At 37.9% G+C, this 27,220-nt stretch overlaps 1 protein-coding gene and 2 long non-coding RNA genes across 5 annotated transcripts; all 3 read left to right on the forward strand.

The window, feature by feature from the left end:
- Positions 1-22: 22 nt before the first annotated feature.
- LOC139144705 (alpha-2,8-sialyltransferase 8F-like) lies at positions 23-16,479 on the forward strand. Of its 3 annotated transcripts, none has more exons than XM_070715429.1 (9): positions 23-404; positions 720-805; positions 9,980-10,168; positions 10,776-11,021; positions 11,421-11,562; positions 12,082-12,194; positions 12,918-13,004; positions 13,540-13,763; positions 14,532-16,479. In XM_070715429.1, exons 1-9 carry the CDS (start codon positions 285-287, stop codon positions 14,654-14,656), a joined length of 1,332 nt encoding a protein of 443 aa, XP_070571530.1. In that variant the 5' UTR covers positions 23-284; the 3' UTR covers positions 14,657-16,479. The 3 variants fall into 3 exon arrangements, with proteins under 3 accessions (XP_070571530.1, XP_070571531.1, XP_070571532.1); XM_070715430.1 differs by having other exon boundaries at positions 370-399; XM_070715431.1 differs by lacking the exons at positions 23-404; positions 720-805 and adding an exon at positions 7,290-7,374.
- Positions 16,480-19,436: 2,957 nt separating this feature from the next.
- LOC139144707 (uncharacterized) lies at positions 19,437-20,996 on the forward strand. The gene is made up of 3 exons (XR_011554838.1): positions 19,437-19,799; positions 20,254-20,394; positions 20,878-20,996. It is a non-coding gene; the product is annotated as an uncharacterized lncRNA (long non-coding RNA).
- Positions 20,997-21,784: 788 nt separating this feature from the next.
- Positions 21,785-26,404, forward strand: LOC139144706 (uncharacterized). Its single transcript, XR_011554837.1, has 3 exons — positions 21,785-21,878; positions 25,038-25,267; positions 25,649-26,404. It is a non-coding gene; the product is annotated as an uncharacterized lncRNA (long non-coding RNA).
- The last annotated feature ends 816 nt before the right edge of the window (positions 26,405-27,220 follow it).

Raw genomic sequence — 27,220 nt, forward strand, 5'->3', positions numbered from 1 at the left:
GTGTAGTTTATGCTACGTTTTGTACGTTCCGACGTCCTCTTCCGTAGCCTTATGATAAGGCTACGGAAGAGAACGTCGGAACGTAGCATAAACTACACTTATACATACTACCCAGTAAACAGCTCGCCTGTGCCGTAGCCGTATAATTTTGCAGCTAGGCTATATCATATGGTTAGGTCATGGATGTAACACAACCACTGTAACAACCCAGACCCCTGTAACTTCGCCGTGTAACCGTCCTAACTACTGGCGCTTGGGTCGTCGCTTCTTGTGAAGCCCCTGACATGCAACATGACAAGGTCTTGCATGACAGGGACTTGGCGAAATTTCGCGAAACGACGACTTACGAGCCCTTGCAGTTGTTGTCCACACAAACGAATGTGGATGGAGCGGATCGGGGTACGGTATGTCTGATCCTAACATTTAGACCTTGCCGAAAATTGTTACCTACACACTGGAATGTGTTTCCTTGATTCTGTTCAGCTCTCGATCTTGTTTGAACGAATAGGAAATGATCGTTCTCCGAGTCCTACTTTACTCGATGATAAACCGATGAAAATGTCTTCGGGTCATCGGTCATGCGCAAGTGCTCTGCAATCGAGTTCTCGTCATTCTCGTTTGTTCTCGCGTATGTCTCAGTGTATACTTTCGAAGATATATATATTTACACACACTATCAGCTGTCAGCTATATCAGATCACTTCCTCTTCTACATTTAGCATGTGTTCGTTTACCTGTGGCTGTGGCTCTCCGGACAAACATTTTTAGATGATAGAATAAATTGGTTGGCGGTCTATGAAACAAGGTAAGAATAATCATTATAACTCATGTCACTGAAACCCTTAGGCCCTACATGTAGGGCCTAACGAGGATGGTATTGGCCTTCTGAGGTGCTTATTTACAATACATCCGGGAAATTTTCATTCATTCATTGGAAATTAACTATAACGAATGAGTAAGGCATATTGAAATCACCAGATACACAGTGTCAACTCTTTTTCCGTTTATTTCAACATTACACACTCTTCGCTTGCCAGTCTGTAAGCTTATTGTCAAAATGTTGCGAAGCGTTTTACGCGGAAAACCAAGAAAGAAGATTTTTCTCAACCATTCAGGTAGACTTATGATAATGCAAAGGCTATGTCAACGGCATAACTAGTTATTCACTAACCGTGAGTGACCGAGGTTATCACGTGGACTGGCCTTGATGGCTCAAATAAGCCTAAAAGCCTCACAACACAATGGTGGCATACACAGGTACAATTTGCGAGTCAGTTAGCCGTAATTTAATGGAGGTGGAGTGCACTGCCATAGCAAGGATACCGCGGTATTTAGCCGTCCCCTCTTTCGCCGGCCTCGTGCGGACTGGTCGCTTGTACCCCATGATACAACGTAAGTCATTTGATTCTATTTTGCTTCACGCACGATTTTAACCGTCAGTTTCTGGAAAATGTAGGCCTAGTGTTTTACCTTCATAAATCGTTTGATAGAAAATGTAGAGTTGTGATGCCTGTATTTTGGGCTAAAATGTAGCTTTTGTCCATGTCATTAAATGTGTAGGGTTTCATTCTTTGAGTTCGAACGTTTCAGCGTACATCCGTTCCCAAATCCGGGTTAGCGCCCCTCCCTCCCCCCCCCCCCCCCCCGCCTACGCCCAGTCACAGTCTTACCAGAATGTCAATCAGGAATTGCCTGTTAAGCTAAGTAAGGTAGTGTAATGTTATCCTCAGTGAGATCTCATTAGCCTGATCTGGATTGAAATTATAAAGGTGAGATAAACTTTAAAAACTCTTTAAATAGACACTACCCAAAAAATTAATAAATTATATTGACATCAAGACAAACATACATAAAAATGCATAAATGAATGAATATTTAATATATATGTAATAAATAGTAGTTATAATATTGTAGCACAGTTTCACATCTTGGTAAAGGGCGCATATATGTAGGTTCTGAGATCGCTTGATGTTTTTTTATTACTTTACAGCTGGTTCTCATACTCAAGCAGGTGTGTGTGAGTGTTTTCCTAATTTGTTTGATACATATAATATGTTCACTAAAATTTGATTTTCTGTGTATTAGACATGTTGTAAATGTAACGCATTGAAGAAAATCGTGTAAATCCACAGAGGTGAAAATGTTAACAACATACCATGTAATATAAAGGCTTTCGGTGCAAAATTCATACGCTCATAATCTCGCGTCACCAATTTAGTTAGCCGACCATAGGCGGACGGTCGGGTCTTCACATGATCATTAGCAGCAGTACTGTACACCATAGGAAATCGATCATTTTTTTATTGTCATGTGTTGCGTTGTGTTATGTTGTATATAGTGTGTTGTTTTGTGCTGTATGGCGTTTTTGATTAGGTGTTGTATTATGTTGTGTAACAACTAAACAGCAGAGGCGAAGGTGACAACTGCCCTTCCCCTACGAGAAGGCCTGTGGTTCCAGTTACCAGAGCCACCGAATGTTTTTGTGCGCCATTTTATAACCCTAACTTTTTAAACAGCCTTTCGTAAACACGGAAATGGAAAATTATAAAAACTCGCGTGAAATCGCGCGAAAAATTCAAATTCGCGAGACTTTATTCATTCTGCAAGCTTCAAACGAGCAACATTTGACTGCCAGAGACGTCCATAAGATGTACTCATTCATGGATACGAAAAAAACCTTGTAGGCGGACTTTCGAACAAAGTTTAGAGGTACGACATGTTTTCTTATAGTTAAGTGCAACCCACTTAGTTGTTGGCCGTGAGTTGAAGCGAATCGGACAAATAGTACCAATGTTTTCATGTTCGTGAGGCTGCAAATAATTGTACACAATTAGTTGATGGCAAATTACAGGAGCGTGAACGAAACTACAACGAAAATCATAGTAAATGCAATTTCTTGGACGATCTGATGCTCTATCTTTTTAATAGTTTGCTACCTTCAGACATAACACCAATCAATAAAATTCATCAGACCAAATTATTGTCAAAGTTCTTGCTATGAAAACGTTCGTAAATTTGTGAAAAGTTGTTGTGCATTTTCAATTGTGTATCAGGACAAGTGATCCAAATATAAAACACAATGAGTAAAATAATGATTTTCATTGCCTGCTCCAGTTCAGTGCACATGCTGACAACACTGTCCCTGTAGGTAATAAACTTTGAAAATACATGTATATTACAGCCCATCGTCGCCCTTCGGGGAATAGCTAGCGACAGGATACAGAAACAGTGTAGAGGCTCAAAATTTTCCAAAGTTTCTCAATTCAAAGATGTTACATCCTTCCAGGTCACAATACGTATCGTCATTGATATCAAAGTGAACCTCCGCTGAATGAAATAGTTCTCGATTATGTAGCAGCGCGCAGTGTTTGTGTAAGAGATAACTGAAAATGCATGATATGATACTTGTACAGTCGGCCACTAGTCAGATCTGACCGTCAGTGAAGCTATGACACCGCAGCGTCTCACACTCAAATTCAATACAAGCCCTTTGAAGCTGAATGGAGAATAAGCTTTAATAAGGGACCGTCTCAGATTGTCGCAGAAGTTCAAAAAGCGAAATTCATTCGTTTAGGGGGAGGGGGTTTGATCTCCATTCACTTAGTGAACTTCACTTTCGCACTTTTATTTTGTGATCACAAGTTTTCGTGTGTTTATTTATATTAAAGAAAAACTGCACACTCGTGCCAACAAATTTGTAACTGTTTGTGCCACAAACACAATTTACCGATAGTAACATTGTATCCTAAACCTTTCATTCATCAAATTATACAAAGACAAAAGTATCATTTTTTTAAATGTGCTATTTATAAGCGTCTGCTCTAACCACTAGATTTCTTTATTCTCACTTGTAATGCACCTGACCATAGTCGTTTTAATATGATTGAACATGCCTGGGCCCCCTTGTCAAAGTTTCTCGCTTATTTACCGCCCCTACCAAGTACAAATTGCGTGTTCACAAAGACAAAGAACAGCACAAGAGATTCAAAAAGGGAAAATAAAATAAAATGAAACTTTTATGCGGTAAAATGCCCTGTTAGTACTCAAATCTGATCGATTAATGGTAAGATGTGGCAAGGGGAATACGTCTGTAGTAGCTATAGCTAAATGCAACATTGTAGTCTCAGGCAGACATGAACATTTCGCACTTTGAAGTTTCGTTTATGGGGAGGGGGAGGGGGTTTTGATCTAAACGAAGAAATTTCGTTTCTTGAACTTCTGCGACAATCCGAGACGGTCCCTAAGGATGACGCCAATTTTACACTCTCAAATGGTTACCTCGCCTTAAATATATAACAAGTTGACTACAAAGTTGCAGATCCCAAAAAACAATTAGCGTAAACTGTTTTACAAATTGGTTTGGAGACCCTGACATGATTAAGCTCTCCGGGATTTTTACAGTTATTTTGTTTTTAACATACAGAAAGAGTTGGTGATTTTTTATTTTATTTTATTTTTTTTTAATCCCTACCACGGTGATATCTTCAATTATTTGTCTGAAAGAAGGAAGGTTTGGGAAAAATGATCAAATAAAATCAATGTCGGTTTACCCGGCACCTTGTGTCTATTGTGTCTCTTCGGTAATTGGTGGAGCTCTGATAACTCGTGGCTAGACAGGTTAAATTTCTGTGGGTGAGATTCTTGAATCTCCAGGTGAATACATGATGTTGTAGCTAAGGGACAGCGTTTAAAAAAAATATAGATCTAAGACTTGCTGATTTTCACCTTGGTTATCTTATTTCAAACTGTAGTCTGTAACCACAACGTGCTATTCACTGCTACACGAAATCATACTAAAATGTCACCTTGACTTTCTTCATTCATTATGCATTGGTTTTGTGAAAAGCATACCAAGCAATGAATAATGTATATGTATTTTGGGCACCCTGAACTTGATGCCAAACTTATTTCTCACTATATTTGTACGCTAAGTAGTTCTCGGGATACACTGGTATATTTCTTGTATCAATGATATAGCATTGAACAAAACTTCATCTGCTGATTTTTGCCTGCATAATCATGAATGTAGCATTTGAAGCAAACAACACTCTTTGCCACACTGTTTTTAATGTGTTTCGAGAGAGTGAGGTACCATGGCTAAAGAAAAGTGACTTGTGTGTTGAAGAATTCGAAGGAATTATGCAGAGGATAATATTTGTAAGTCATTGCTAAAATATTGAGTCAAGTGTTGAATTTATGATATAAAATGACACAGAAGTGTTTAAAATTGCAACTGTTGATGTGTTGATGTGTCCTGTCATAAAAACTTATAATGGTAACAAAATCTACATGTATACTCGGTAATCCGACCTACCCATTTCTTATCCTGAAAAGTTTACTCATTTTACAGGTTTTGCCCTACATAAAAATCACTATATTTTGTGAGATATAAGCTTATTTATGCATTAAAAATCAAAACTGTATATCTTATTTTTCTGAGATATCCTGATATACATTCAGACTCTACAATGTTTCTCTATCCTCTTGCTAGAAGGATGAAAATTCCAGTATACTGGAAACACAGAACAGGGTCTCCACTATAATCGTGCAGTGAACATTAACGGTCGATATTCTTTTATCGGGAATTGATACAATTTTGTGTTGTATGCTCGCCGGTCGTTCCCAGCTCACAATGGCGCCAAACTAGAAAAATTGCGCCAAAATACTAGTACCATAAAATGCGGAGAGGGCCGGAATTTCTAGTTGGCATTGGGCTGACGGGAAAGCTTGTGGGAGGGGATGAGGAGGGCAGATATTCAACCAGATGAAAAAAGATTGTGCTGTGCCGATTACATGATTTTCAAAATGGGGGTAGGTTGGTTGGTCGAGATTTCGTTTACTTTGCCATTTTTTATTTCTAGGTCTTGCTGTTACTCAGAACTATAGCCGTGAATAATTCCCTGGCATAGAGCGTCACGGCGAACGTTTCCACATCTTATAATGTAGCAACAATATCTTGATTATGACGGTGGGAAATTGGCAGCTGCCATTTTTACATGCACAAACAGCATTGCAGTGGTGAAATGCTACCATTAGGCCTATACTATTATACTGAGCTCTCAAGAACTTTTGTTTGTAGTGTTGTTTCTTCAAAGTCAATTTCTTCCCCCACTCCCGGTATGTTGGAATTCTATGTTATTTACAGTTTGATGTGACAAATGGAAGACAGATTTGAAAACGTGAATCAGGCCCCTTCCTAAACTAGGATACTCCCGACACTTGTGTCATCCATGAAAGTTATCCATTTTGGATCAATCGAACAGTCAGGCTATCAATCAATGATGAATATACCTTGATTGTCACGTAATAGCGCCCGCTATATTGGCTACTGCTGAGAAATATTTGGACAAATGATGTCAGTTTTGTCTGTTGTCTTTCCATTATTCAGTGTTCCCCGGATGTAATGTACAGAACTACTTTAATATGTGAGGATGGCTCAAGTGCTTTGTACAGCAAAGTAAAAAGTCGGACAAATTTGTCGCTTGTGCCAAGCCTGAATTTAATGAAAACAGCTTGTGCTATGCTTCCTTTACATGTGCTTTTGAGTAGTCTCAGTCATAATATATTCGGCAACAACGAACACATTTCCCAATTCCTATCATGGAACTTAATGAAAGCATACATTCTGGGATTCCACCTGAGTTTTGACATTTGCATGTGACTGTCAGAAAAGAATAGTGACCATCCGTGACAGTTAACGTGTCCATGAGAAACCCCACGGTTCATGGTGTTCACCTGGTTTGCTGCGATGTACAGCTGTAGAAATTAAAACCCTGTACTCCATTGACTCATTGATTGATGATTTAGTCCTTTCATGAACACAATTAGTTTCGATTGCCTTGTACTACTTCACGAGTTCACTGCAAACACTTGCCGATCAAACGGCGGGATCGAGGAAATTTTATCTGGAAGCCTACATCATCGACTACTTATATAGGTCGCCTATTGATTTGACCATGGGGATTTTTGTCATTGAAAATTTATAGAAAATGACAGACTTTGTTGACGGTGTGTTGTCATTTGGATTGAAATGATAGGATTAGTGGGATAAACCATTTGATAATGAAGGGTGAAGTAATCAGTAATTGTGATCTCCGATAATGCCCAATTTTCCGTGTTATCTTATGAAAATAAAAATAGAACAAAGGGAGCAGGAAGTAGTTGCCTGGAATGATTCATGAAACGTTTATGTTTGACCTGCATCGCACACAGTATAATGGAACGTCCTTAGGCTAAGGTCAACTGAGGTCAACAAATGACAGTGTGCAGACTGTAGTGCATACAACAACCGTACAGGTGAACGTGAAAGAATACATAGCACCTTCGGAACCCCAAGTTTGCAATGGACCACCGGGTGTTTAGGAGAAGTAGAAGGTAGAAAGTTCCTACAAGTGGTTTTTGATAGATGAAATAATCCATATTGTTTGATAACCGCAGGCGTTTCTAGTGAAGTGTGGAGACAATTAGATATTTGACAATGATCACGTGGCGTAATTGTGTACAGTAACTATACGGTTACGGTACGGTTCTATTACATGTGCATGCTATATTTAGGCCAATAGAACAAAAATGTCGAATCTAGCACTACAGTGATCGCACACTATGGCTTGGCCAGCGTTTAATTCAGTTGAAAGTTCACGGAAGCACTAGTTTTCTTTCAGCTTCGCAACTAACCGTTTGGCTTACACAGACGCACTCGGAATCTTCAAAGTATTGAATACACGATACATTCAGAGTTCGTTGGTATAACATAGAATACAAGCTTACAGACGCCGCCCTTGATTTCTCCATGTCCTTGTGTGTCTTAGTATTGAATTAAGGCTAGGATCGTCTTTCGTCTGTCGTGTCGTCTGTCAGTGTCGTTATGTCGAAGCTGTAAGGCGTGGTTTCAATAACTGGTAGATAAATACAACATCTCTCTTCAACAAATGATCACTGATGGCATCGGTGACATGGGGCCTTAGTTAGTGACCACTACCTATCTGACTTACAGATTGATATATGGCGGGTGCCACATGTGGGGCAGGATGCGCTTACTATTTTCGAAACACCTGACATCACTTCTTGGTCTTTTGGCAAGAGGTCCATATATCTTTCTTTCATGATTGACTTTGTTTATATACCGTCTATTTACTGTCTGTTCTGTGCTGTTTTGTGTCTATGTTTACAACTATTGTCTTACAAATTCTGACCTAGTGTTATGGGAGTATGGATTGGTATGATTGCGATTATTTTTCAATGATACAATATATCTTAATGAATTATAAAAGATTTGAGTCCAATCATATATGTTAATGACGCAAAGCTCGATCATCTCCTAATTTGTCCCTGCAGGGTAATGAAGTGTTTATGGTCAAAGTTCCACTCAATGACCGACCAACACCGTGTACATTAGAACAATTAATTTACTTGTTTTCGCATCAAACTGTGTCTCGGACAAGTTGCACATAATTCCCAACCTGTTCATAGACCTTTACACATAATTATGGATAACAGAATGGCATTAAGATAGAAGAGAACTCAGACTGTATCACAAGCTAAGTATAAGGGTCGTTTTCGTAATACGAGACAACAGTCAAACAAATCTTCAAATTATCTGGTATGTTGGTGTGAACCGGTGTCCATGCATAGCAATGCCGCTTCGATCCAGGTTGCTTGTCTTCATGAAAGAAAATGGTTCACTGGGATCTAAGGTCTCGCCATAGAAATATGGATACGCTCGACATTCAATAGATACATCTACATCTCAATCGTAAGCCACCCAGCCTACAGCAATGGCCGACCCAGTCTTTCACAGGAACGTTCATGACTATAGGTGATCATGCGGCTGAATGTTAATCCATCCAAATGTCTAAAATCTTATACTGCGAAATAACGTCAGAAAGTGTTCCGAGTGGTGTCACGGAAACTATCAAATTTGTATTTGTTCTTGGGTTTGGCGTAGTACAGTGAGTGTGTCGTCAGTGAACCTTGAAAGTCCCTACCAGGTTTCATTGAAGGCGGCAACGTTCGCCATAGTAACCTGAAAAACTTAAGATGTGTTTGTATATCAATCGAAAGCAATTTGAATATGTAAACGCCATACATATGTCTCGGTGTCACTCAGTGAAATTGTCTGCTTGAATATATCATTTTAAACATGCAGTGAAATCGGAGCCTTAAAGATCCATTAGCTGTAACTTTGGTCATTTTTTTATTTTGTTTGTTCTGTGTATCATCTGCAGTTTCTGGTTTGAATCCCGGAACCACATGGAGAAATTCCTAACATTTAGCTCAAAAATATACCCTATATGAGTATAATCTGCATTGTTATTGTTTAAAGTTTGTATTCAGGTCCGGACCAGAATACATTTATCAACAATAACAATGGTCATTTCACATATACAGGCTGTGTTGGCAAGAAAGACACCGGGCATTGGTCATGATGATCGGATTATAGTAAAATTCTGTAGTCGATACATTGAAACAGAGCCGGAAAGATTAGTCAAAAGTTACAGCTAATGTCCCTTTAAGTGTCCAAGTGTTCACAACTTTAGGTAGTAGACATTTTAAGGCTATCCCACAATGCACTGCTGCGGTCGTTTAGAACTTCCATACACACATGTGAAAAAACATGATGTTTCCTTGCGTACATATTATATCACATTATCAAGTAATCAATTTCATGTAATGCCACAAACAGTTTGGTTCGTTGGCACAATTGGCGAAGAATGTATCGTCTAGGGTAACATCAACTACAGTGCGATAATGCATGATGAGTTACTCTCCCTGGCACGAAAAGCATCGTGGAACAAGCCAGTAAGATGACTGTACACAGGAAACCAATTATATTAAAGGTATGAGAATCGCCAGCTGCAGTGTGTTACATTGACACTGTCAAATGAACTGACGACTCGGAGGCTTGGGGCCACCAACGAAATAATTGCAAGCAACAAAACGTTTAGCACTACTAATTGTTGATTTGGTCATTTTTCAAAAGGATCAAACAGAATAGAAGAGGAGAGAGGATTATGATGGTATGTTTGCGTGTGGTTGGCGGAAGAAAGAAAACCGTGGTATCGGTTTGTCTGTTGCTTCTCCTGTGTGGTTATGCTTACATTATGTTTTCATCGAACGTGGTCAGCGTCAAGTACCCCGGGCTAACTCATAGGATCAAACTAGCATCACGGTAAGTTCACTGATATCGTTTACATCACGCACAAGTATATTAGGTAGATTGTAGTAATGTTATAATTGTGAAATATGTATCTTGTTAATGAAACCATTTAGATCTATCTGTCGTGATATAGGGTTTTACATCGAAGTTCCTTAGTCTGACTGAACACAGAATCAACATCACAAACACTTGCAACGAATTAGCCAGCCAGGTTTACACAGTATAAACACTGAAAATGCAGCGGACGAAACGCACCTTGATAAAGGCCTGCCATGAACGCTATCATAGAAAACTGAAAGAAAAACAGGTTTGGGGAGATTCTAGTCCGAATGATTGATAGTAAGTAACGAAGAGTTTGGTTTAATAAATGGATCGCAGATACGATCGTCATGGTCAAAAAGTTAAATACATGTAAACTCAGTCTGTTATTTGTCTGCGACAATGTCATCGGGGTCGAGTTTTTCGTCGACTCTGCAGTTGCAATAATGAGAAAAGTATGAACGCTCTGTTGTAACACACCTGCTAGTCGTCTACGCAGCGTTCGGTATTGTATGAGCACCTTGAATTGTATAGTTTAGTATCAAATGTGATTGGCGTATTAGTGTTGTTTTACACACAGGAAACAAACTGCTAAGACGACAGCTTCTTACGGTCCAGCTCAAAATCTGCCAATAATTATGAACCAGGGAGAACCGAATCTTTCTAGATCGTCCACAGACAACAGCACCAGGCAAGTTAATAACCAGACAACATTTGGAAAGAGAGACAATAATACAGCTAGTAATGACACACAATTGGTGAAAGACTTGCTACAAATACTTTCGTCACCTTGGAGACAGAACGATTCAAATAAAGACAGGATAAGGTAAGCTATCCAACCAGTATGAGTTTGTTTACATTTTCAGCAAAAACTCTGCTGGGAATCAAATGAAAACTGCTTTTAAATAAGCTTTCTGAATTCCAATGTGCTGATTTTCAAAATAAGGTCAATGAGTTACTATCTTTTGGTAGAATTGCTGTGTACTTTGTGAGGCAGGAACATCGGGAATGTAGATGTGTATATCGACTCTGAGAGGCAAATGGAAAATACAACATGAAAATATCACAAATGACATTTTTTTCTATTAAGGCGCAAAATTTCTGTTTAAGAGTAAAATGGTTTTGTTTCAAAAATTATCAAAGAGAAGAGTTTATGATGATTAATTTGCTGTTATTGGACTCATGCATTACTTCCTATCACATTCTTCTCATATTGTTCCTGTAGGAAGAAACTAGCGAAATTCGTCGACGTGCGAAACATGTTCATACTCACGAAGAAAAATGTCAAAGTCTCACAGGTTATTCACGGAACGTTAGGAGATCTGCCGTTTAAAATATCACGAGATCTTCATCAACTCTTACCAGAGGTAATAAAATACACCTGCATTTTTCACTACCTTGATGGAACATCTCTTGCAAGAAATGCAAATTCATGACGTATTGGTGTGACTTAGGGGATCGTGCCGATATACATCGCTAGCAGTTGTCGGTTTTGTTTGCGCCTGGTCAGCTCGGACGGTCAGCAAACCTGACAAGGTCAATCATAGTTGACCCTAATGGTCAATGGTTGTGTTTTCGTAGACCTCTAACTATGTAGAACTGCGCTGTCTTTTTTAACTATTTCAATCATCTAGAGTGACGTTGCTAAACATTATTATTATTATTATTATTATTATTATTATTATTATTATTTTCCTTTATTCAGCACATGACCAGATAATCCGGAAAATCAAACTGGAATAAAAACTATTCGCATTAAAATCCTTTTGACTTCAAAAGTATTTAGGAACTGAGTTTAACTCGGCTAAATATTTTCCCGTAGAGTTAGTTAGGAACAAAAAGGTGTCAAGACCTGTTTCATGATTGTTGTTTGAAACATCCAACAGAGGCAGCTGTTCGTAGATCGGACTTACAACACGTGTAGCGTTGTTGGCAGCGGTGGAATACTGTTGAATAGTAGCTGTGGACATCAGATTGACTCAGCCGACGCTGTCATAAGGTAAACGTGTAATAATCGCAAATACGACATTTTGATAATTGATGCGGGGACATAATTGCGTGTACGCATATCTACCTCACACTTCATGCCTTTCTGAAACGATACATATTTTTTATGGTATACCTTTCAATGGCACTCCTCTTCATATATCGAATTCCATCTGAAGTTGTATATCCTATTTGCATAGTTTTCCAGTCTGTTGAAGTGCAGCCCTGCGGATATAAGCAAACATATGCAAATGTTCAAATAGCATGAATTTTAGTCGCATGGTATATTAATACACACATACATGTATGAACGCATATCCACACATACATGTTATATGGAGTTAAAGCGTGAGTCTTCCATGTATTTCTTTATATCTCTCCGCGTGTTTCTAAAAACTCGAGAACCGCAATATGTTTGGCAATGGTATAGTTCATGACAAAATTAATCGTATTCGCTTTTCGCAAATAATTTTCTTCAAAACTGATCTGTCGCCTGAAAGTTTCGAAAATAGTTTTGCGAGTACCTAGGTTTTGTCCTAGTTAAGTCTGTTCAAATTACGAGATGAAAGTGAATTCAATTAATAATATTTGTGCTAAGACTCCTCAGTAGTTTTCCTGGTTACAATACGTCATTTGAAATGGCTAGCCGCCGTTAAATAAATGGACGTAGTGTGCAGACATAATTATGCATATTATAAGCGAAGAATATTATGGTAAATTGATATTTTATTTTCAGGTTAAATGTACCGACACTAGGGCCATTTTCAAAAGACGTCGGGAACAAGACTACCTTTTCGACATTCAACAAATCCCAATTAAAAAAGTGAGTTTATAAGTTTAGTATTATTTCTCAAGGACTGTAATCGTATTGTGTTTCAAATCATCGTACAAAAATGAAGCCTTTCTGCTATTCTTTGAGTCAAATTTGTTTCTATGAAACTGGTCGACAAAAAATTCAAAATTTACTGCAAGTTTTGAAGATGAATTTATCGTCGCTACTCTTGCTTGTAATCAATTGTGCAATTCACGGTACAGCTTGTCACTACGACAAGATGGCAGACTTTCAGTTGCATCTTCATCCATGTCAACAGCTAAAAATACAAGCATAATCCACAATTCTGATGTTATGAATTGAGTAAAAGGGTAAAAACATAAGTATGTAAATATGAAATAGAAACACTACATGATAATAAATTATCATAATAATAATTAATTACCACTATAATCACTATCACATGTCGTTGTCACCATCATCATCATCATCGTCGTCGTTGTCGTGGTTTCCAGTTCCATATATGGTCTTGTCAATAGAAATATCCCCCAACCATTGTTGTTTAATGATCTGTGTTGTGTTACAGGTATCGGTATCTGGTGACTCCTAAGGATCGGCAGAGATTTCTTTCTGACGTCAAAGGCTATAACGATCTGGCGATTTTGCTCCATTCCACCAAATATTTATTTCCACCGAGTGTTCGAGCGGCGAAGGCAGCGAAGGGGCATGTCTACTTCATGCACCCTCATCCCTTCAGTGATGTTTGGAAGTTTTGGAAAAGTGAAAATCATAATGAACGTCTTAGCTCAGGTATCATAGTTCACTTGACAATTTTTTTAGCGTTCAGTATTTTGCTAGAACGATCTCTAGTAATTTTACCCTGCAATATGAACATTTTTCTAAGCAGTAAATTTGAAAGAAAGTAGCAGCTATTTACGAATACTTCTGTTGCCTTGTTGCGATAATCGTATTCAGTACGCCAGTTCATCAACTCAAAAGCAACAATCTGCAAAATACGAATGCTTCCAAGTTTTCGTGCCTTTCTCTTCCATTCCTTCTCACTAACACACAGATTGTCGCTCGTATCTTTAATTAGTATATTTTCTATAGACGGCGAGTGGGTTTTCTAAACACAGTACATCTGTAGACCTACAATGTAAGCCCACGTTTATCCTATAAATACCGGTAAAATGCAATTTTGATTGTCTTGGCTCATTGCCTAATTTCTTCTCTCCTTGATATTTGGTTACTTACTGTAAAATATGAAAGAGTAAAAAGGTACCGGAGAGAAATAACAGCTTGACAAGATTCGGAGATACATTTTGTAAGTTGTGGTGTTCTTCGAAACTTTATTCCGCTGAGAGGATGCCTAATCGTAACCATTTCTTCTTACATTGCTCGATACCAGATTTCATCATTTAGTAACTTCAGAAGAGGGAGCAACACGTGTATCTTGCAGTTTATTGACCAGGGAGAATCAAATTTTAATTAAAATATTGAATTTGACAGCTTTATTTAGTCGTTATTTCCCGACGCAAATTATTTACACAAAGTATTTTTTCCTTTCGTGCATTGCAGGGTTTTATCTTGCTACCATAGCGCTGTCAAACTGTAATCAACTAAACCTGTATGGGTTCTGGCCGTTGACTTGGGACCAAAAGGACATAAAAGGAGCTACCATTACTACAACGCCATGCAAGTGAGCAAAGCTCACGATTTCGCGGACGAATTCAAAGCATTGACAATTTGCATAAGCAAGGCGTACTCAAGGTTCACGTCCATCCTTGCAAAGATGATGTCAATCTTTGATTTGATTGGTTGGCTGGCAGAGAGAAGACAGAGTATACTTGCGTCAATATGACTACTTGACCAGAAAATATCTTCCTCGTCTCACGGTGGCTTGTCCCATTACATGGCGGAGGTTTGTCTCATTATAGGAAGAAAGAAGAGGTGCACAGATTGCAAAAATTAAGATCTCAGCAGTGATATGAAGTTTGAGTTTATTTAGCGTCTTTTACGTGACTCTGAATGTTGTGTCGAACTGACTTCAATTCATTGAAGATTAACGCAGCTGTCTTAAATTGACCCATTTAAGGAAACAGCTCCATTGAGAACACTGTTTAGATGTCACAGAATGTGCAATTCTCACAAAGTGAGGAATAAATTACTGGTATTCAAGGGATATCAAAATTAACACGATTGGAACTAATTTGGGATAATTGGATCTTCATATTTTTCATATTTCTCAAAAGTGTTTGGTGCCATATAGCTGAATGTTGCAATATTACAAATTACTCATAAAAAGTAAGTGTAACATGAAAAGACACACAGATGAGCTTACATTTGCAGGTTAAAACGACATTACTTCACCATCCAATTATCCCAAATTAGTTCCAATCGTGTTAATCAAAGTCATGGGCCAATATTGAGTTATTGCTTGACAAAGAAGGAATGGTCACAATTATGTGGAGATTTCACTGCACATGATGAGTGTTAACGTCGAGAGACTGGCTGCAAAGCCGCGGGGTCAAAGCTTAGTTTGAAATGCAACTCGGTCAATGCCGAGTCACATGTTAAAGTAGACGTCACTGTTACACTCAGCCCTTGTACAATTACGTGTGTTTCATTAAATCATGGCATACGGCAACCGTAGCTATACTCTTTCAACAAGACACATTCAGTGAACGACGCTATGTCCACGGCTCAAAATTACGACAATCGTAATAATCGATCAAAAACGTGGCAGTCATGAACTAAAAAGGTCATACTCTTACTGTTTCAGGTGGCGTTTCTACCGTTATTCATACGCGTTACCATGGTAAATTATTGCCACCCAATCATGTCCCATAGAAATGGTCATGGTAACGTTGTTTGTTGCATGAAAGAGTCCTTCAGGACTAACTAAGGGTCAGTGTATCTCAGGGACATATTTTCAGACGTTGAAAAGTTAACCGTCACCTGTAAGAAATAATGGAATTAACCATTTTTTTACGAAGATGAAATCATGATTAACCATTTTGAATTTTGAATACTGGTGAATCTAAAAGAATCAGGTACTCTGACAAGACTAAAATATTTGCTTTGTTACACTCAATAGGTCAGATTGATTCCTGTCTGGAAAGAGAATAGCTGAACGTTTCCACACGCACAGGATTGTAACATATAAGTCGGTTGCTGTGACCAATTCTTTTGGGTTGGAAACGGTAGCCGACTGGTTTTGTTTGAGGCCTAGCTGCTAGGCGATGTTGCCGTGAGTGTGTGGGGGTTCGAATCCCGTTTTGGTTATAGTAAAAAATGTATTTCCAAGAGCAAATACCAGTGGATATTTACAACACCATTTTGGAGACGCGAATCATGTCAACATAAACAACGGGCTCTTGTCGCTCATTTCATATTCGATACAAATCAAACCAATATCAACTCGCATTTAAGCTGTATTAAACAATGTTTGGAGAACCGCTGTGCTGATCTCAACAGAGATCACGGTAAAATGCAAAATGAAAATAAACGGGCTATTTTACCCTGACATGATAGATTGCTATGTCTTCACTTTTTTATTTATCAGTTTTAATATTTACAGATATCTTTCAACAGTTTTGCTGTCGACAGTTGAACTTTCAAAGGAAAGATGACTTCTGTATTATTGTTCTAGTTGTGCCATGTCTTACATGTAAAGTTGTTCAGTTTGTGTACATCATGAACAAATGCTCTGGAATACAAGTATGCGCATCCTTTGAGTATTTTCATCATCCAAATTTTCCCTCACTTTTCTGAAAATTGCAAATATTTATAGTATACTTGATGCCAATTCTTCTGCCTTTTCAAACGATCAGTTCAGTAAATTTGACAAAATTTAATTCAATTATAAATGACATGGTCATTTTCAAAACTTTAAGTATCGTCAACACTACCACCACCGTGGGGTTTTCCAGAACAACGTCTTCCAATTAAAATTTCATTCAGGGTTTAGTAATTGAATACAGAGAGGTCGGTTTATCATATTGCGTTTGTGTTAAGCTCATAAAGATATTTTCATAGAGTTTGTATTTGTGCCCATATTTTGGTGTTGTTAGCCAGTTACACTGCTCAGTGAGTACGATAATGTGACGTCATTTAGCTTGAAAGTAGAATCTTCAAGTGAAAGAGAATTTGACACCGTGACAATTTCTTTTTACTGTGACAGTTTATTTCACGTTGTTGTATGAACATTAAAAGGAGGCGGTCGTCGGAACTGCGCATGTACGACTTTCTTGTTTCCAAACAATGTATTTCCAGCATGATATCTACATGCATAACTCAACATAGCTGCAACATTTAAATTTTACGATATTCATTGTTAACAAACATGTTTCAACTTTCATCAATCGCCATCATACCCCAGTTACAGTCTTTACATCTTTCGTAGGGGTCCCTGGCAACCTTTGAGCAGAGTTCCGACGACATCCTTCCTTTAAAAGATGCTGAAGATAATAACTAATAAATGGCCGATCTAGTACAAACCTTGTGACCTTATTCACGAAACAAAACAACAATCCCAACAAAAAACAACAACAAAACAATACCAAAATTAACAGGCCATTCCCTACCCCGCCAATCCATAGCGTTAATACCAACATCACAGAAACCTTTATTGTATTTTCTCTTACCACACTTACCACTTTTTCTCTTCATCATTTGCACCCCATGGCTATGGAGGGCAGGCCGTTCCACAAAATGTGATTCAACTGTACCATACTGAATCTTTTGAGTCGAGTGTCAGCTGACTGTACGTCTGTGTGCAAAGTGGTGAGAAAAAATTAAATCACAAAGTAAGCAGGTCTCGAAATCATACAGCAACAAATCTTAGATTTTTGTGTCATAACAGTGTATTTGGTGAAATGATTTTTAAACAGAAAATATTGAAACAACGCAGAAGATTACGAATGTCTGTACAATAACTTGAAGTTATTGTACTGCTTGACCTACCTGGCAGTGTACATTTATTTAGAATTGGAAGGCGATAATGTTGTGCTGTACGTGTACGCGTTTCGAAGTCTCCGTTGTAGTGTAGTTTACTGATCGTAATAGATAAATTCTGTATTTTAATTCAACCATTACGATTCAGCAATGCTGGTTTAATTACTATGAGTCAAACGATGTTTTGTCGATAACAGCAGAATAAAATGAAATGCAAATATTCTGTACCACGTGAACATACGTTTTACCTTTCCATTGAAATTCGCTGAGCCATGAACTCTGCTTATCGTGTCGTGTTCAGCTAATTAGAATTGTTGAAATTATCAAAACCCAATTCATTTATTCTCCGATACGTTTTGCCTGTACGATCTCGACTTGATGTGTTGTGTAGCTACCGCACGAAATCTACATCTACATTTGAAACGACCAGATGGATGTTCTTAGACTAAGTGGAAATTTGTTAATAAGTGCAGTAAGGAGGAATAAGGCCGTGTTTTTTGTCTGCCTGTTGCTTCTCTCGACTTTCATTTATTCCAAAGTAAACACACTGGACTCGATTATTGCTATATCAAAAGATGGAACTGTCATCTGGCATATTCCATTGGTTAGAAGGTAAGTTCTATCACCAAGAAGACAACTTTCGATGTTGAAATCGAGACTGGGGTATATGGCACGGTTTTTCTTGACATAGGTGATTTCTAACAACGTCATAGTACCTGTTTGCTACCTTGAACTTAAACTCGACATACTGAGTGGCGGGTTCCATATGTTGTTCAAGGATAGAACCCCGTTTAACTGAAGTACATAAATGCATTTGGTTTCCAATGGAAATAATGACCAGAGCATGTTGTTTAGGACAATATACCACAGCTGAATATTTATTTGTCGTCATGTGGTTCAAGTAAATTCACAAAAGCTTGTAGTTTAGTTTATATGTCGTGTTCTTTAAGTTGAGCAAACGTTTGACAAGAAATCAAAATTCTACATTTGGCGATGTCCTGACAACTGTATTTGTATGTATTTGCATCACTCATAACCTGCACTCCCTAACTGCCCGGTTTACTGTATCTTTTATGCATTCCACTCACCGCTAAAGTTACCATCTAATCTCCATAGAGATTCTTCGTTTGATTGCTGTTATTAGGCCTCATGATGGTATTGAAAATGTCAGGCATTTCAATCCTTGGTGCTGGATTTGGCCGATTAAATTCATGCGCTGGTACATATACAGATTCGGCGGCAGCAGTTGAGGTGCAACTCGAATATCATTTCGTTGTTAAAATCTAAGTTGTGCTTTCGTCGCCAATATATAATGTTTGAAAAAACGTTATGCGGTCAAACACTTGGAGAAGCATCTTCAGAGAAGTTGCAAATCATTTTAAACCGTACTACCGGATAAATGCATAAAGATGTAGCTACTGAGGCTATAGGATATAATGTTTTTGCCTTTGAGATGCGTCAATATGAAAATTAACATCATACTAATTGCTGTACAGAAGTTTTCTGATAATTATTAACCTAGAAATAATTTTGTAAAGGTGCTTAATTTTCAAGTTGGCTATTGGTCTTTTATGATAACAAGTTGCCTTTCAAGGCTATGATACGGTACTTGCAAACACCATGGATTACATCAGATTTTGTTAGATTTTTCGAGGTTTACTTTCTTTCTTCCCTTTTCTGCAGTAAACCACCAAGGGGAACGGCAATATTTCCTGTTAATCTGACACTGCGAACTATAAACGGAGCAAAGCAACGGACGGATGAACATAGCACAGCTGGGATAAAATCGCTTCTTCAGTTTAACTACAGCGAAACGACGTCAGTAAAAGATATTACAAGAGAATTATCATTACCATGGACACATGATGTAGGAAATAGGGACAAAATAAGGTAGACTCGTTAATGTTACACTCTAGTAACGCTACACTAATGATTGTATTGAGAGCGTGTCACGCCCCAAAGATAAAATGTCTTATAATGGTCTGCGCATGCTCAAAAAGCACTTAATTTGATTAATTTGTAATTGTTCTTGTTATTCATTAAGAGTAAGTACACTCCCATCTCCCATACTGTGGATATAGCTGAGAATTGGCTGGTTTTTTTTTTCAATTCTGTCAATTCAGGCATCAGCTGAGAAGTGTGGAAGCGAAGCGACTGAAATATGGAGAAATTATGCAACTCTGGAAATGAAATGAAAATTCATGGTTACAATTGTCATTAGAATGTTCGATATTTAAGTGAGAACTGTTCTGTAACTATACAATCAAATTTGAAACGGACGCTCATTTCCTTCTATAGTCTTCATTGTATCTGGAAGTAGGCAACTGTATTGATTCTGTTGCAGGAAAGAGATGGAGAACTATGTGGATACCAGAGAACGTTTGTACTTACCAAAGGCAATGTGAAAATATGGGAAACATTACAAGCAACAATTGCGAACTCTTCCTTCAGAGTTGGACCTGATCTACATCGTCTTCTAAAAAAGGTGAATTGCATGTATCTCTGTCACCAAGGGCTGTCTACATGCAAACAAAAACATTTGTCGAAGAGACATTATTTTTGTTTACGCTGCTATATACACGTGACCACATTAATATATTGTATTAATTCTTACCATTTAGTCTTACTTTGTTAGAAATACATAAAATGCTGAGAGATATTTATTCCTGAATAGGACACTGTCTTAAGAGGGTCATTTCTTTACACTTGTTAGAAGACAATGAGTGAAGCTCGTGATAATATTGACATTACTCTCAAGTTGTTCGAATCCAATTTCTCTTTTAAAGAACATGAAATATTAAACATAAGCAAACTCTCTGCAAGTAGAATGAACAGTGTCAATAAAAATACAACGCCATCGTTTTCAAATGAATTCTGCATCATACATATACAAGCTTCACATTTACAAAACAATATCTTGACGTCACATTTGTTTTTTGGTTTTTTTTGTGCTTTTTTCAAATCGCAGACGCCAATATTTGTCAATAGAACCTACAACACGTGTAGCATTGTTGGCAGTGGCGGTATACTAGTCAACAGTAAATGTGGAAGTCATATTGACTCTGCTGAGGCTATTATCAGGTAAAATGCTTTCTAATTGTTTGCATCTAAATCGCACAGACGGGTTTGGTTTTGTGTTCGGTATACGAAATTTTCCCTGACTCGTGCATGGCCTCCTGGCAAGAAATTGCTTTTTTGTACCTGTCTTATGATATAATTTGGTTCACAACCTGGAACTGAGACCGACCATATCAAAAACAAATTGTGTCCATGTATGATTGAGCCTAAAACCAACCAGGTTCAATTTTATCGTCTGAATCCAATTTAGGCCGATGAGTTGCTGCGCTCACTTACACTCATATCATTTTGTGTGTGGCTTCCGTGTTGCTTGCTCATTACACTGCTCGGTCCCGACAATATTTATCAGCAGTCACTGACCCTAGGTCCCTGTATCGGTCTTACCTCATCTAATCATTCAATTCAACGATTAAGGAGTCAAGGATAATGAATGGCAAACAAACTCAGTCTACTGTTTTAGTCGACAGCATAACAGACTGAACGAGTCGCGAATTAGAATTTTGGCCCCAAATGTTTCAGGCCCGGTTGCTTTGGACAGAGTTAGAAATTTGAAAAAAAAAACCCAGAACTACAACATCAATTAATAATTTGCAGCGACATTCAGTAATGCTTTTGTGGTTTTGCGTTGTGTACATCAGTGGATTTGTGTTTTCGCACATAATCACATAGATATGTAACGATAAGTTTTTATTTTTGTATTCGGTTTAAATTTTGGATTTGATTTCGGTACAAACGTTTCCATATTACACAGCAGCAACGAGTGTTTTTTTTCTGATTGTTATACCTTCGGTGTTGTTTTTTCAGATTAAACGTGGCTACTTTGGGACCGTTTGTGAAGGATGTTGGCAGAAAGACCACGCTTAGCACGCTAAATAAGTCGCAGCTTAAAAGGTGGGCATATTCAGAGCTTTAGTAATAAGCCGACGTATAGTTACATGAACCCGGCTGATATCGCCATGACCATCCGAGATAAATAGGCGTTCTTTCTATTTCTATAATGCCTCGATGAACGATAAGGAAAAGCGAACGCCAGTATCGGGTTTATTGAATTGTATACTAATGTTGACAAGTTGCCTTCTCCGACAAATCGATGTAAGAGTCACTCAATACAACACCATCAAAAGATTTTCCTTTTAGGCTGTTTTGACGCGACGTTGCTACAAACTTCTAGTATATCTTAACGTTGCAAAGTAAATGTGCAAATTATCCAGTTACACTGAACATCACTGTTATGCACAGTTACGGTTATTTCTCCCGATCTCAGCAAAAACGTGGCTTTGGCACGGCACACAATCGTATGGGGCACTTACGCGGAGTTGAGCAAATATTACTCATGCATTCTGAAATTTTCTTCCAATTTTATTGTTTTAATTATTTGGGTCACATGTTGCCTTTCTATTGCTCTTACTGGTTAAACAAAGTTTCACTGACAAATTAACTGGCACGGCGAACTAATAGGCTATTGCATTACGCCTCGATTGCATATCTCATCTTGGCGATTAAGAGAATATAGCAATTCCTAATTTTGTTGTTAGGAAAATGCATAGCTTTTAGGCTGTGTTCACAAATAACGGTGAAGGGGGCTTGGGGAGTCGCGATTGAAATCTCTTTTTTTTCAGACCCCCATACCCTTAAAATATTTCAAGTTCCCGTCAATATGATCAAAATTTTTCAAGTCCCTCATCCAATTATCACCTAGCCGCATATTTTTAGGGACGCACGCAAAGTAAAAATACACATTTATTTGGCAGTTCTGCTCGCAGATGTTCAACAATACCTGTTATTTGTGATTGTAGAGACATATTCCTACAGCAAGTTCTAATATTGATTCGTTTTAAAAAGCATCAGAGGACGTTTTTGATTTATCAGTCCAAGTCGAGCACACAAAATGACAATCATGAGAGAGTATGAAATACTGGCTACATTTTTCCAAATTGTGAAAAACTGATCACAGTGACCAACCAAAAAAATATTTTTCAAAAGTACAAGACATATATGACTGAAACGCTACTCAAAATTGACAATACTGGAAGGTTAAAATATTCTATGAAATAAAAGTTTTAATCTTTGAAATTATGGGTATAATAATGGCAAATTTGATAAAAAAACCCAAATATTCCATTTATTCGCACATTTGTCATTTAAATTAGAGTCTTTACTGTTCAAAGTTTTACTTTTGTGTTATTTTACGATGAGAATGTGAAAATTTAGAAAATCAAGCATGGTGGACCATCATTTTTCTTTAATATATGACTATTCTCATATGCCAGAATTCAAAACTCCTGATACTTAAAAGTCTCCCGGTCTTCAATATCATGTGCTGCTCCCTGACATGATCTTGTGGACAATTATATTTCAGTGTCGTGAGCGTCGTTTGACCAAAACTTGTCTTCAACTACGTCAGAGTCAGAGTTATCTCTGTCACTGCCGGTATGACAGTGACACTACAGTAGCAGGGCAGCTGTAGTAACTTTGATAATTTAGACAATTTTTTTTTATTATTGCCTGAATACATGGGTTTGTGTGCCCGAGAGTACCCATAGAGGGCACATAAACTCATGTATTCAGGCAATAATATTTTTTATTACATGCCTCTTCACAGTTAATGCTATATAACACTTTGTGACATGCAGGGCATTTTCAAACAATTTTACCATTATCGACCTGCATCAAATAGATATTAACGAAAATCAAAAGAGCAGTGCGCGCACGGATATTTTACATCTAGCGTTTAGCGTCTACTTTGACGTCGAAAACGTCGAAGGGTTTCACTAGACCGGGTAACCATGGAAACCGGTCAATACATCGTTCACTTCCCGGATGTTCCTATTCAAATCAATGCACTGATTTGCACTCACACCGAGGCATGTAATAAACACAACTGCGTTCTTATCTACTCCCTACAGCATGTAACACGATTGGAACTAATTTGGGATAATTGAATTTTCATATTTTGCAAATTTCTCAAAATTGTTAGGTGCCGTACAGCTGAATGTTGCAATATCGCAAATTACTCATAAAAACAAGTGTGCAATATAAAAAGGAAAGCAGATGAGATAACATTTGTAGATTAAATCGACATTACTTCACCATCCACTTATCCCACATTAGTTCCAATCGTCCTAATGTTTAACTGTCCAGTATTCAGCTTGCAAAACGCAGCCTTTGTATGTGTACCTTGCATTTGTATCATTGACAATTAATGACTTTCAGTCGTGACTCTCTTAAATTATCACCAATACATATTTGTATATGCAGGCTTTGTCGACAAACTCAGTATTGTGTGTTTCAGCATGCATAGGGAGACAGCAATTGAAACTGTATTTGATATATTGCATAGAAATATTGAAAGAATTAACACGATTGGAACTAATTTGGGATAATTGGATTTTCATATTTTGTAAATTTCTCAAATTTTTTAGGTGCCACATAGCTGAATGTTGCAATATCGCAAATTACTCATAAAAACAAGTGTGTAATATAAAAAGAAAAGCAGATGAGATTGCATTTGTAGAGTAAATGGACATTACTTCACCGTCAAATTATCCCAAGTTAGTTCCAATCGTGTTAATTATCAACAATTTCAGCTTTGACCCGATACTAGGCCAACATGTTTGGTTTTTACGAAAAATCATACATGTTTAGATTTTTTTGAGATGGAAGTCATGAAATGTGATGTCACAAAATTGTTCTAGATTTTGTTTCATTAACACCAACATTAATACAATTGGATGACATTAAAATTTATTCATTTTCCATTGACCTACCTATCAAACTTTGGAATCGGAAAATGTATAAAGGTAAAAGGGAACAAAACATTTTCAGGTCCCCCTATAAGTAGAGCAAAACTTTCAAGCCCCCTTAACTACCTCCAAAATTTCCGAATCCTAAATTCCTCTACCCCCCTCCCCTCCCTCCGTCCCACAGTTTTTTGTGAACGCACCCTTAATTAAAAAAGCGACACTATACTGAAATGCAGCACGGCAATGAGTGGACCCCTGCTGTACGTGACCTTTTATGTCTGACCTTCTGACCTACTTGACCTTTCAGTTTCCGTGGCCTAATGACACGTAAAGATCGCCGTAATCTGGTTAACAAAGTGAAAGTCTATGAAAACATTGCAATTTTAATGCATTCAACATCGGTGGACTTTGACTTGACGTTGAGGGCGGCAAGGATTTTGCAACAGCACATTAACATTTACTTCATTCATCCAAATCACTTCAGAGGGTTGTGGGACTACTGGAAAACCAAGAGTCTTCCTAAAAGACCTAGCTCAGGTAAAGATTTCGTTTACGTCGTTTTAAAATGTGTTTCTCAATCTCGTCTATAATGCTTTTAAGAATTGTCATATTTTCACCATTGACTATAATTTCATCGTTAGGAAGCATTCAGCCGACTTTGTTTGACATTCACGTATTCTCATTGCATCCGACGACCAGATGTTCATTCCCTCTGTCGATGCTGAGAATATTAAATATTTTAATATTAATGATTACCCTACAGTTTATGCAGTGCATGTTTTGGTTGACTAGGTGAAGGAAACTGCTGTCAAATGAGCGAATCTGATAAATAGGTAATTCCACTGTTCATATGTATTAAAAAAACAAAGCGGTGCATCGAGTCACAATACTTACACACACACTATTTTCTGTTTTTAGGTTTCTACATGGTGTCGGTGGCGATAGCAAACTGTGAAAAAGTAAACGTGTACGGTTTTTGGCCTTATAAATATGACGTCAACGGAAAAATCATGCGTTATCATTATTACGATAAGATGCATATGTCATCCTCACACAGTTTTATCGACGAATTTAGAGCTCTTCGTAAACTTCATCAACAAGGTGTTATCAAGCTTCATGTTGCCTCATGCAATGGTACCTCATGAAACGATTGGCTAGGTTCCATCACGTGTTTGTGAACACTATTTGATGACGCCAGAGTTTCTTATTGAGCGATGAACATTGTTTTGACCATCGGCTGTGTTTTCTTTAGTTTTGAGAAATATACTCCGTTCAAAATAAGCTAGTAAACAGGTTCTAAATTGGTGATAGTTACTTGACCGTAGTATCTGGCATTTCATTACCTTTCACAGTACGAGCAAATGGAAATCAAAACGATGCAACTTGTGAAAAAGTGACATAAACAGTTATTGGAGTATCGTTGTGAGGTCTTGTACTATAGGACGAAAACTTAAGTCCGTGATATATTTTATTGCACAGCTACAGTGGTTCATCGATGTTCCGTGCAATGATTCTGCAGGATAAAGTGGAGATTGTGCGTTGTTACTAGGTTACAGGGATGATTTTTATTCAATCATCATCAATGACACGCCACAAAACTAATGACGTACCTTTGACAAGCGATTTCCAGTTTACTAGAGGTTCTGAAAGGTATTTATGAGTCGACCATATGACGTGGCGTCCTGTGTTATGCATTGCTTTCGGACAAAGGTTTCCAGAGAATTTCCCTTATCTAAGGGTTTTTCCAGGACGGCATGCATAGGTGACACTGTATTTCATTTCATTTGCGTCTGCACCCTTGTATAATTTGTACTGTATGTTTTCCTCTACTTGTCTGTCATAAAGCTGCCATTTTCAGCTGATCCATCATTAGTGAATGGAGTGAAACGTAGTTGATTATTAGAATTAGAGTATAGAGAAGACTAATTGTCATGACCTACTCATAAAGACCAATACATCGTTGTTTTTGAAATTGAGGGCGCACTGTTTTCAGCACAGAATGGCTGCATGACTGTAAATGAACGCGGTAGCACTTTATTGTAGGAAATCAACAGCATATATCCGGGAGGGAACTACAAAATTTGTTGTTGACACTTAACGCTGGTAAATGATAAAAAAGTTACAGTAAACATAAGAATATTACATTTAACTCCTCTTTATATGTACACAATCCTAGCAATTGGTACTTTCTTGTTACCATTTTCAGAACAAATAAAGTCTGGTCGGTGTGTTGACATATACACGCGTCTCTCCGCCTTAAGAAATGTTGATGATAATGATACAATTTAGATACAATCGTGAGAAGCTTAGTCGACGGGCTTGAAAACAGTCTGATTGAAGTACCAAATCGGGAAATAAGTGTTTCAGTAGTGAGACAAACACAGAGATGTCGATGGAACGTACAGGTGCGGCATCATTAAGACTATTACAGAGAATATTGCCATGGCTGGCAATATCGTTCTTTTTGTCTCCCTCATTCGAGCAACCAAA

This window comes from Ptychodera flava, chromosome 12, assembly GCF_041260155.1.
Source record: "Ptychodera flava strain L36383 chromosome 12, AS_Pfla_20210202, whole genome shotgun sequence".
Lineage (NCBI taxonomy): Eukaryota > Metazoa > Hemichordata > Enteropneusta > Ptychoderidae > Ptychodera > Ptychodera flava.